Raw genomic sequence first — 12,935 nt, 5'->3', positions numbered from 1 at the left:
TTTATTTTAATTTTTAGATAATAGTATGTATCTTCATCTCCTCCCTTTATTAAACCTATATTAATCACGTAAAACTTTGAAATAATAGTTGAGGATCTAATTAGATCCACTTTCATTTAGTTAAGTACTAAAATGGTAAAAAGTCAAAACCTTTTTTTAAAGTTTATTTATTTTGAGAGCATGAGCCATGAGTGGGGGGAAGGGCAGAGAGAGAGAGAGGAGAATCCCAAGCAGATGTGGGACTTGATCCCACAAACCCTGAGATCATGACCTGAGCTGAAATCCAGAGGTGAATGCTTAACCAATGGAACAACCCAATCACCCTACAAAAACTTTTAAAATAACTGCATTACTGGGTGCCTGGGTGGCTCTGTCAGTTAAGTGTCCGACTTCGGCTCAGGTCATGATCTCGTGATCTCATCTTTTCATGAGTTTGAGCCGCACATAGGGTTCTGTCCTGGCAGCTGTGAGCCTGCTTTGGATTTTCTGTCTCCCTCTCTCTCTCTCTGCCCCTTCCCCATGTGTGCCTCCATACCTGCTCGCTCTCTCTCAAAAATAAATAAATAAGTACATTAAAAAAATAAAATAACAGTATTACTAAATCTCTTTGTTCAACAGAGTAAATAGAAAGTTCCTTGAATATGTCCCTTTAATATAAGTTATTTGGTTATTCTGTATCCTGTTAGGCTTTAGGGGCTTTTCAAAAAGAATTTATTTTGGTAAACACCACATGGAATTTACCCTCTTAGGAAATTTCTAAGTGTACAATACAGTATTATTGTTAACTATAAGCACAATGTTATACAACAGAACACTAGAAGTTTTTCATTTTATATTATTTTTTTGTATGCAATGAATAGCAGCAGCCCCTTATTTCCCACCTCCCTTAAGGTCCTGGCTACTACTCTGCTTTCTTTTTGTATGAGTTTGACTACTTAACATACCTTACATAAGTGGAATCATGCAGTATTAGTCCTGTTAGGCTTACTTCATTTAGCATAACATCCTGAAGGTTTATCAGTCTTGTAGCATATGATAGGATTTTCCTGTTTTATGGCTGATAATAGTCTATTGTATGGATATATCACATTCTCTGTATCCGTGGTTTTTTTCTTTTTTAAAATTTTATTTTTAAGCAATTTCTACACCTAACGTAGGGCTCAAACTCACAACCCTGAGATCGAGTTGCATGCTCTACCAACTGAGCCATCCAGGTGCCCCTATCCATTCATCTTTTGATAGGTTTTCACCTCTTGGCTATTGTGAATAATGCTACAGTGACCATTAGAGTGAAAAATTTTCAAGATCTTGATTTGAATTTTTTTGATAATTGGTTCTATTTTTTTTCCTTTTTTTTTTTAATTTAAATTTTTTAGTTAACATACAGTGCAGTATTGGTTTCAGGGATAGAATTCAGTGATTCATTACTTAGATACAACACCCAGTGCGCATCACAAGTTTCCTCCCTAATAGCCATCACCCATTTAGCCCATCTCCCACCCACCTTCCTCCGTCAACCCATAGTTTGATTTCATTAAGAGTCTCTTGTGTTTTGTTTCCCTCTCTTCTCTCCCCCTTCCCATATGTTCATCTGTTTTTTTTTTAATTAAAAAATTTTTAATGTGTATTTATTTTTGAGAGAGAGAGACAGTGTGAACAGGGGAGGGGCAGAGAGAGAGAGAGGGAGACACAGAATCTGAAGCAGGCTCCAGGCCCTGAGCTGTCAGCACAGAGCTCAATGCAGGGCTTGAACCCATGAACCACGAGATCATGACCTGAGCTGAAGTTGGATGCTCAACTGACTGAGCCACCCAGCCAGCTGCCCCATCATCTGTTTTGTTTCTTAAATTCCACATATGAGTGAAATCTAATAGTATCTGCCTTTCTCTGATTTATTTCACTTAGCATTATACTCTCTAGCTCCATCCATGTTATTGCCAGTGGCAAGATTTCATTCTTTTTCATTCTTTTTGATGGCTGAGTAATATTCCATCGTGTGTGTGTGTGTGTGTGTGTGTGTGTGTGTGTGTACACACTACATCTTTATCCATTCATAAATCAATGGACATTTGGATTCTCTCCATAGTTTGGCTATTGAGGGAAGTTCTATTTTAACGTGTTTGAGGAATCTCCTGTTCCTCAATTGTTTTCCATAGTGGCTGCACCATTTAAATTCCCACCAGCCAGTGCACGTGTATTCCAGTTTTTCTCTGCATCCTTGCCAACACTTGTTATTTTCTGGGTTTTTTTTTTTATAATGGCCATTCTAATGGGTGTAAGGTGATATTTTATTACGATTTTTACTTACATTTCACATGTGATTTGTGATGATGAACTTTTCAAAAACCTGTTGTTTCTTTCTGTTCTTTGGAGCGATTTCTGTTCAAGTCCTTTGCCTATTTCTTAAATCAGTTTTGATTTGGTTTTTTGTGAGATTGAATTGTAGGTATTCCTTATATATTTTGGATAGTGACCCCTTATTAAATATATGGTTTGCAAATATTTCTTCCGTTTATAGGTTGCCTTTTTATTCTTTTGATTGTTTCCTCTGCTGTGTGGAAACCTTTCAGTTTGATGTAGTCCTGAGCCACAGCCGGGTGCTCAACCAACTGAGCCACCCAGGTGCCTTATAATGTGTTTTGGTACCAGGAAGTGTGAGGCCTCCAGTTTTTTTGTTCTTTGTGAAGATCGTTTGGGCAATTCAAGGTCTTTTGTGATTCCATATGAATTTTAAGTTTGTGTTTTATCTTTTCTGTAAAGAATACCATTGGGATTTTGATAGGAATTGCATTGAACCTATAGATCCCTTTGGGTAGTATGGCCATTTTAACAATATTAAGCCTTACAATCCATGAACACAAGATGTCTTTCCATTTATTTGTGTCTTCCTTAATTTATTTCAGTAATGTTTTGTACCTGTCAGTGTGTACAGTCTTTTGCTTCCTTAGTTTATTCCTAAGGTTTCTTTTTCTTTTTTCTTTCTTTCTTTTTTTTTTTTTTTAATGCTTTTGTAAATGGGATTTTCTTCATTTCCTTTTTGGATTTGGATTGTTCTTTTTTAATTGTATAGAAATGCAACAGATTTTTGTATGTTGAGTTTGTATCATACAACTTAAGTGAATATATTTATTAGTTCTAACAGTTTGGGGTTTTTTTGGTGGAATCTTTTGAGTTTTCTTACACACAAGATTGTGTCATCTATTAACAGATAAAATTGTACTTCTTTTCCAATTTGTATATTTTTTATTTTTTTTATCTTGCCTAATTCCTTTTTGGTATGTCTATGTTAAATAGAATTGGTGAGAATGGCCATTCTTGCCTTAATACTGATCTTGAAGGAAAACCTTTCAGTTTTTTACTGTTGAGTATGTTAGTTTGGGGCTTTTAATATGTGACCTTTATTATATTTAGGTAATTTCCTTGTATTCCTAGTTTGTTGAGTGTTTTTATCATGAAAGGCTGTTCAGTTTTGTCAAATGCCTTTTTTTTTTTTTTTTTTTTTTTTTTTGCACCAAATTGTGATGATGGACAGAATTTTGTCCATTCTGTTAGTTTGATTTATCACACTGGTTGATTTTCATATTTTGAATTATTCTTGCATTCCATTGATAATTTTTCTTGCATTCCACTGATAAATCCCACTTGGTCATGGTATATGATCCTTTTAGTGTGCTGTTGAATTCAGTTTTCTAGTATTCTGTTGAGAGTTTTTCCATCTGTATTCATCAATGATCTTGTTCAAAGACTTTTGAGATGAGTTAGAATAGTGTATCCCAGTCTGATTTTTATAACAGTAATACTTGGTAAGATGTGTTTTCATGTCAGTTATTTCATTTCATCATTGCAATTCTCTGTTAGATGAATAGACCACATACTCCCAATTTTCTTTTGGAAATGCTAGTGTCAGAATTACACATCATCACTTAGCAACTATTACCATTAATATTATTGATAATAGGTAATACTTAACAGAGCACATATTCTTTTCGGCACTCTTCTAAATGTTTTATATATTTTCATTTAATCCTCAGATAAGTAAAATGTTTAGTAACTAATAGTAGAGCTCACTGTTCATCTGGATTTTAATACAGACCATCTGGTTCCTAAGTCTGCTTAGGTATATCACCACTCACAGTTAATTGGAAGGTGGTCTATTTAATTTAGATCTGCCCTGCTGTTTTGTTACCTGTGAAACCAGATACCTTATTATTATCCAGAAGATTATTATTGGAGATCAGTGCTTTTTAAAAAGAAGTATAGTGATTGGGCTTTGAGGCACCTGTTCTTTCCAAATGTCCTTTATCTTCCTGGGCTCACTACTATGCTTTGGGTGTCAGAAGTTGCTTAAATGAAGAATCTAACAACTAGCAGGCATATGGATTATATAGCTGATGTTTGAGAGAAGAACAGTAAGAAGTAGAGAGCTAGATTTAAGAAAAAAATTTTTTTTTAACGTTTATTTATTTTTGAGACAGAGACAGAGCATGAACGGGGGAGGGGCAGAGAGAGAGGGAGACACAGAATTGGAAGCAGGCTCCAGGCTCTGAGCCATCAGCGCAGAGCCCGACGCGGGGCTCAAACTCACGGACGGCGAGATCGTGACCTGAGCTGAAGTCGGCCCTTAACCGACTGAGCCACCCAGGCACCCTGAGAGCTAGATTTTAAAATTCATGCTGGATCTTCTCTATGTGGTAGTACCTCAAGAGGCCTGATTAAATCATTGTTGGAGTGCATAAATTGCTTTAGATTACTAATGCATCCTCACTTTATGTAAGCCGGTTTGTAAGAATAATGGGTTTATATACGTAGTATAGGTGAGAGACTATGCAAGTTTCAAAGTAGGATTCCTTTTAGTATTACGATTTTTCTGACACATTTAATATGCAAATCAACTTAAACTTTATCTTTCAATAAACTAGTTATTGTAGAGCTTACACTGTTACCTTGATGTCACAACATGGTTGTTTTAAAGATAGTATTTGGAAAAAGATAACTTTGATGCTTGATTCCTGTTATGTTCGTTTACTGCAGCTAGTAAGGGAAGAAGGTTATTTGTTATGTAAATTTTTGGCCTGTCTTAAAAGTATGTTTCCCAACTTGTACTTTTTTTTTTTTTTTAAGTTTGTATATTTATTTAGAGTGAGCTAGTGCCGGCAGGGGAGGGAGAGAGAGAGAGAATCCCAAGCAGGCTCTGCACTATCAACGCAGAGCCTGACATGGGACTCGAACCCACAGAACCATGAGGTCATGACTTGAACGCTAAAATCAAGTCAGGTGCTTAACCAACTGAGCCACCCAGGCACCTCCCAACTTGTACTTCTATTTTTTGTCTGTAGTACTGAAAGTGTGAGTTATACTCTTATAAACAGAAGATCTCTTAAGGAGATCAAACATTTATTTGACGATTAAAGAACAAACTTGAAACATAACTTTTGTAAAGAATGGCAAAAATGTTCTCAGCTTTTGTTTAATCAGTCACCTTTTTTTTTTTTAATGTTTATTTATCTTTGAGACAGAGAGAGACAGAGCATGAATGGGGGAGGGTCAGAGAGAGGGAGACACAGAATCTGAAACAGGTTCCAGGCTCTGAGCTGTCAGCACAGAGCCCGACGCGGTGGCTCGAACTCACGGACCGCGAGATCATGACCTGAGCCGAAGTCGGCCGCTTAACCGACTGAGCCACCCAGGCGCCCCAATCAGTCACCTTTTAAAAGTGAAGATTTTTGTGCTTTTCATACAGATTTAATCTATGGATTTGATTATAGGGGTTCATGGTTCTTTATTCTCAATTCTGAAATTGAGAATGTTAAAATTGAAAGTTATTTTAAGTTTATATTAAATTAATTTGCCAGCACACTAACCTGGACTGAGGTGGAGCATGTTCGTTTATATCTTTATCCCACTTCATGTGAATATGCAGACATTTTGCTGCAGAAATCATATATGTATTACGTAGTACTGCTTTAGATTCCACTGTATGTAATATATGTTATGTAATATATGGTAACTACTTTTTAAAATATATATATGTAACTACTTTTTAAAAATTTGTAACTACTAATTTACACTAATAGTTACTACTAATATTTAACTATTTAAATATATGTAACTACTTTTAAAAAATTTGAAAACTTCTCAGTAATGGTACTCATCTGGCCCCCCATAGTTTCACTTACATATGAACATACGGAACTTTATTACTTTTCATAAGCTGCTTTATTTCCACCACTGGAAGAATATGGAGCATGAACCAGTAGTAGGAGGAATACAGTATACGTTGAGTAGACTGTGTTGATAAGTAAGTTAGTACAAGATTGGTAATAGTTGCCCACAGCACTAATTGTTGATTTTGTGGCAGAATACCACAGTGATTCCATAGGCATGAGAGCATGGTGGGAATACAAGCTAGGTATTGTCTGTCCTGCTTTGTCTAGGATATATGTTTATGTATTTAAGTTATTCTTAGTGAATTTTTATTTATTAAATGAGTTACTTTTATAATGATGCAAAATAAGGAAACAGGTGACCTTTTTCTCATCTCTCTAGTCTCCTACAAAAGCTGTATATAATGCCAGACATTGGAACCATCCAGACTCGGAAGAGCTGCCTGGGCCACCAATAGTAAAACCTCAGAGTGCCACAGTAAGTGAACTGTACATTTTATTTCATTTTTGTTTAATAGATTATAAATTAAGCCATTGCTATCTTTATTCACAGTTTGAAAATCTTTGATTTCAACAGTGTGTTTTGGACTTCCTCATTAAAATTGAGTGGCTTCAGTTTAATCATTGGAAAAGTGAGGATTATGGACAGGATAATGGAAAATCTGGTGCTACTAGTTTATAGATAAGAGCCTTAAAAAATATTGGACCACTTTTTACCCTTGACCCACATTTTCTGGAATTACTGTATTTAGTGTTTTAAGGGTAAATTATTCTATATTTGAATTTTGTAATTAGCTACTAGAGCTATATTATAAATTACATCCTACATAGATCTTAGAGTAGCTTTGAGTGGTTCATTTACTTTTCAGAGGAGAGCTTTATCCTTCATTCCAGTAATACCTTTCAGTTCAAAACACATTTGAAACGGTTATCAAATTATTTTCTTCAGAATAACTGAAAGGACCGTAGATTAATATTTCTAGGTTAATGATAATACCTCAGTCATCTGGAGCTATCAAGTGATGAATTCAAAAGAGTTAGGGATAGATATCTCTATATATACAGTTCCCTGTCTCCTTAAGTTGAGTATATTCAACTGTGCTTACTAGTATAGAATCATCATTGTGTGTATTAGTAATTATATACCAGCCTTTTATTATGACTATTTATACCCTAAATTGAAGATTCTTGTACCTTTTCTTTTTTTTAGTGTGTGTTTATTTTTGAGACAGAGAGAGACATTATATGATTGGGGGAGGGGCAGAGAGAGGGGGGATACAGAATCTGAAGCAGGCTCCAGGCTCTGAGCTGTTAGCACAGAGCCTGACGCGGGGCTTGAACTCACAAACCGCGAGATCATGACCTGAGCCGAAGTCGAATGTTTAACCTACTGAGCCACCCAGGCGCCCCCGGATTCTTGTACTTTAAAAGTTCTTTTGTCTATCTGTTGTAGTTCGATTCTCCCTTTCCTAGCTTTTCTCAGTGTTATGTATGTAATTGTGGTTCTTTATTCCTTCTAATGGTCCTGGAGACAAATAATAGATTGTCTGTGAAATCTGAGGTTAAAAAAGACCAGAAAGAATTCCCGAGTGGTTCTTTTGTTGAGTCTTACCTAGTAGTGCATGGAATTTCAAAGTAGCCCTTTATGACCTTTCAGAGGCTTTTCCCACTTTTTTTTTTAAGCCAAATTTACTAGGTAGATGAGTTATTACTATTTTTTTATATTTATTTAGAACAATAATTTAATACCTTTATTAATAGGTGAGGCTGTCTTCAAAGGAACCAAATCAAAAAGATGATGGAGTTTTTAAGGCTCCTGCACCACCACCCAAAGTGATAAAAACTGTGACAATACCTACTCAGCCCTACCAAGATATAGTTACTGCACTGAAATGCAGAAAAGAAGACAAAGAAGTAAGCAGCTATATACAGTTTTACTGCACGTGGATAGATTTTTGTATGTAACATTTAGCCTTTTAATGTCTTGAACAGATATCCACGAACTTATCTTTTCCTAGTACTACCAATGATTTTAAAAACATTTCTTTTAGTTGCCATCTATTGAATTGTTTTATACACTTTTAAATGAAGTACAGCAAGCCCGTAGATTTAAGTTGCTAGTTCGTGGTTATAAAAGAGGTGGACTTATTTTTCTTGGCAGTTATATACAGTTGTTCAGCATGTGAAGCACTTCAATGATGTGGTGGAATTTGGTGAAAATCAAGAGTTCACTGATGACATTGAGTACCTGTTAAGTGGCTTAAAGAGCACTCAGCCTCTAAACACACGTTGCCTTAGGTAAGATCTTATTTTTATATTTGATAATTATGTGCATGCTATATCTTATTAACACTTTCCAGCCGAGTAGAGCCAAACATTTGTGAGTTTATTATCATGAATGTATTTTATAGTCAGTGATAAGTTAGAATGTGATTGATTTCTCATGAGGAACTTGATTCTACATGGACAATGGAAACTTGGATGATCGTAGCCATTTAGCATAGTACAGGCTTCAGTTTACAGATGCTTAAAAGAAGTGTTACATTAAAAAATCATTAAAAAAGTTATTTTTCATCCCTAAATTTTAGACAAGTAATAAATTTGTTTTAAGCATGTTTTGATTTGGATCATCTTTTGCATACTGTAATAGATTGAATATCTTAGTTTGAATTATCCAGTCAATTGGAATATATCCAATCAAACATTATCTATAGTCCTGATACAACAAAAGTGTTAGTTACAAAAAGTAGCTGAGACCTTTCGCTTTTAATGATAGTAGTAATACACTAAAGACTACTGTGTGTTAGTTACATTTTTTAATAATGTAATCACTAATCACTGTGCATCAACAGGTTTTTAATAATTCATTTTGCCCATGTGTTTTATATTGTGATCTCAATGGGTAGTGCTTTGACACCCCTCACCTCTCCCCATTTGCTTGTTTTGGTATTGCACAAACAAAAAACTAATGCACTAGCTATTTTCAGTCCCCCTAACCTAGTCTGTTTTCTCCTAGTGTTATTAGCTTGGCTACTAAATGTGCCATGCCCAGTTTTCGAATGCACCTGAGAGCACACGGAATGGTAGCAATGGTTTTTAAAACCTTGGATGATTCCCAGCACCATCAGGTATTTTTAAGTTTCTGGGATTAGGAAGCATTATTTTAAAAATTTTAGTCTATTTAGCTATTGAAAAATATTGGTTATTCATATATGAGTATTTCCTAATTTTGGTTTCAGTTAGTTTTATTTGCTGAATATATAGAGCTTAATGCTAGAAGTTTTTTGCTTAATACATTATTTAAGGATGTTTTCTCATGACCCTGTTTTCTCTTAATTTGTTAATTTATACTATTAAAACATCATTCTGATTTCATACCTAACATACTATGCCATGCTATACTGAATATTTAATTCTGTATGCATTGATTTCCTTTAATCATAAGATGCTGAAAAAAAAATCTTTAATTACTCTATTGAAAGCATGAGAAAAATGGTTTGAAATTAAAAAAAAAATATTTAGACATTTTGTTTGGATGTTGAATCTAGTTCTAGCCCATTGTGAAAAGAAATCTCATTTTCATTATGGCTTTGACACTATCTCTTAAAAATCAAGCATATGTAATAAAAGTTGGGTTTAACATTTTTCAAATTGGGAAAAAAATTATTTATCATTATCAGTAGTGGTGTTTTCAGATCATTTTATTATATTTTTGCTCAAGGAAATTATGTTTTAAATGCAGATTAGGTGACACCGTTTGATAGTGAATATTCTGAAACTGAAAACAGTGTACTTAACCCTGAGTTGGGAGAACTCCATTGCCAAGTTGTAGCAGATACAGAACAATGAGAGGAAGAGAAAAGAACTAAGAATTAATTTGCTTTGTTACACAGTTAGGAGAGGACCAAGGCATTAGTGTGTGCTCTTGGGGGCAGTGGATTTCCCAAGGCCTATACTGTGACATCCTAATTTCTAAAAATAATTTGTTCTGTAAGCATTTAATTAGTCACCTAGTCAAAAATTTTTCTACTTTGGGAGAATCAGAGTTTAAATCTTTAGATAATTAAGTTTCTGTACATATGAAATAAGTGTAAGTACAAAATATTCCAAATGTTAGACTATCCCAACATAGACCATTTTGTTAATATTAATGGTTACCTAAAATATATTACCTCAGTACTCTGGCTTTTAGTATCTATTATAAGCAGAGTATGTTAATAACTGCCTGATCTCAATGATTTTGAGAGCACATTATATTAATGTGAAAACATTTTTTTTTAATGTTTATTCATTTTTGAGAGAGAGAGAGACAGAGTGCAAGTGGAGGAGGGTGAGAGAGAGAGGGAGACACAGAAACTGAAGCACAGTCCAGACTTTGAGCTTTTAGCACAGAGCCCGATGTGGGGCTTGAACCCATAAACTGCAAGATCATGACCTAAGCCCAGCGTCAGACACTTACTGACTGAGCCAGCCAGCCAGGCACCTCCTGCTTGATTTATTTTAAAGAAATGAGTCTAAATATGTTTATTTGAGCATTTTAACTTTATAGTATTGACACAAAGTCAGCTGTGTTTATTTTATAGAAAAAAAAAATAACCTAAGTGGTACAGATTTTAAAACATGCTCTTGATTTAAAATTGAAATTCAACTTTATCAACTATATCCTAAGGTGAACTATTGTATAAAAACAGGTGTGTGTAAAAAATGTTTTGGCTAAGAAAATATGTAATTCCACTTAACATTTTTCTAGTTTGGGAGCATGCATATAGGGAGCACTGATAGAAAGGAAAATTTTAAGTAGTGATAGAAAGGAAAATTTTAAGTAACAGACCTTTATTCATTTAATTTATATTTTCCTAGAGTATGCCCCTTAAGGGGGCAGTTTGCACTGAATATAACATTTTTAAGGCTTCCAACAAATCTCAAAACAGTCTCATAAATGAAATTGTCACCAGTTGTGTACATTAACTTTTATTTTTGTCTGTTGAAGAATCTGTCCCTTTGTACAGCAGCCCTCATGTACATATTGAGTAGAGATCGTTTGAACATGGATCTTGATAGAGCTAGCCTAGATCTAATGATTCGACTTCTGGAACTGGAGCAAGATGCTTCTTCAGCTAAGCTACTGAATGAAAAAGACATGAACAAAATCAAAGAGAAAATTCGAAGACTGTGTGAAACTGTCCACAACAAGCATCTTGATCTAGAAAATATAACGGTAGGTTTCTTCCTTCCGTCCATTATAAAATGAAAATTACTTTCAGAAAGTTTTAAGTTAGTCACAGCAGGTGTGTGACTTTGGACAGATCATTCAATCTCCTGGTCAACAATTGGGCAAGTTCTTCTAAGGCTTAGCTCTGAGCATGATTCTGTTCCCTGCCTAAACTAGCCCATCTATATTTAGATTTTTTGCCAGTAAATTTTCTGTTGCGTTCTGTCTGTCCTTTTGTTTTGTTTTTTTTTTGTTTGTTTTTTGTTTGTTTTGTTTATTTTTTTAGTGTACTAACTATATTTAGACTGTTAGGAATTTGAGTTCTTATTCTCTGTAGGTTTCAGGAATAAAGATCCAGAGGATTTTCAGGGGCCGTTTAAATGAGCATTCACATATTCCAGAGTATCTCAAGGTGTCTGGTTAACTCCTCAAGGGCCCAAGGCTCTGAAAGAAGTTTCCTGCCTGCAGCAATTGGGGTCATGGCCAGTAACCCTTAGGCTCAACACAACTCCCGAAGTTTAAGATGACTGTGTTGCTTCTGGTTGATTCTAGTTCTCCTTTCCTTTGGCTGCTTTACTTGTAGAATCAGTAGTATCCCCACAGGTTACTAGGTCAGTAGAAGATAATTGGCCTTGTCATTTTGAAAAAAGGTTATTTGTTTATATATAATCTGACTTTGAGATATTTCCAGTCTCAAAACTGTATTAGCATTGTTTTTTCTACTGACTACTAATAAACTGAAGACTGCAGCATTTGCCTCAAAAATTATAGAATGCTTTGTACTAATTAAATATGATTTAGGGGTAGTGCTCTGTTTAATTAAGGTAGAGTGATTTGTATAAAGTGGGGTTTGAGGGGAAAGTAGGTTAACACTAAAAGACAAGATATAGAATTGAATGTATTCAGTACTTAGTAAAGTTGGGAAAATAGCTGTTATGCTCAGCTGGTGGATGAAGATCCCTGTACGTCACCACATTGTATACTACATTAAAATATATATGTAATTTTTATTTTCCTTTAACCTTTTGCAATGCGTACAAATTTTTTAATGATATGAAAATAAATTTGAGATTTTTATTTTCTGCATCATTGAATAAATGTATCTTTTTTGTGGGGGTTTCCCATATTGTTCAACATTTAGATTCTTTCCAAGCATTTGCTGTTAAATAGCATGATGATAAACTTGTTCCTTGAAATTTCTCTATGGTTTGTTGAATTTATTAGGGTGGCAAATAGCGGTATAATAACTTTCTTATGTTGTATTAAATAATTTACTTACATGGTTAAAATGAGAACACAGTTGCTAATTTTAGGATGCCTCTTTTTCCTCCCAACTTCAGCTATACTTGAATATTGTATTTGTTTTAAATTGTACAGTAGACATTGTTTTGTACAGTGACTGTTCCCCTACACATTAGTTTTGGTTTTTTATTAACTGCTTAACTTCTTAAAAATACATTCCTATTTCTGATGCACCTTGGGAAGAGAATTTAAAATATATTATGTTTTCAGGTATAATTCACATAACTGAGAGCTAACAATTGCTGGTTAGTATTCTG

At 34.6% G+C, this 12,935-nt stretch overlaps 1 protein-coding gene across 5 annotated transcripts in view; it reads left to right on the top strand.

Annotated features, from left to right (window-relative positions):
* The window catches only part of WAPL (WAPL cohesin release factor), a 92,718-nt gene that overhangs the window by 57,684 nt on the left and 22,099 nt on the right, over positions 1-12,935 (top strand). For all 5 annotated transcript variants that reach the window (XM_042909227.1, XM_042909226.1, XM_042909225.1 and 2 more), the window contains 5 exons: positions 6,547-6,642; positions 7,926-8,078; positions 8,326-8,462; positions 9,181-9,292; positions 11,155-11,382. In XM_042909227.1, the coding sequence (XP_042765161.1) occupies positions 6,547-6,642; positions 7,926-8,078; positions 8,326-8,462; positions 9,181-9,292; positions 11,155-11,382 (726 nt within the window). The remainder of the gene's footprint in view (positions 1-6,546; positions 6,643-7,925; positions 8,079-8,325; positions 8,463-9,180; positions 9,293-11,154; positions 11,383-12,935) is intronic.

The sequence above is a fragment of the Panthera leo genome, chromosome D2 (assembly GCF_018350215.1).
Source record: "Panthera leo isolate Ple1 chromosome D2, P.leo_Ple1_pat1.1, whole genome shotgun sequence".
Classification (NCBI taxonomy): Eukaryota; Metazoa; Chordata; class Mammalia; order Carnivora; family Felidae; genus Panthera; species Panthera leo.
The sequence above is the reverse complement of the archived record's forward strand: the minus strand, read 5'-3'. Positions and strand labels throughout refer to the sequence as shown.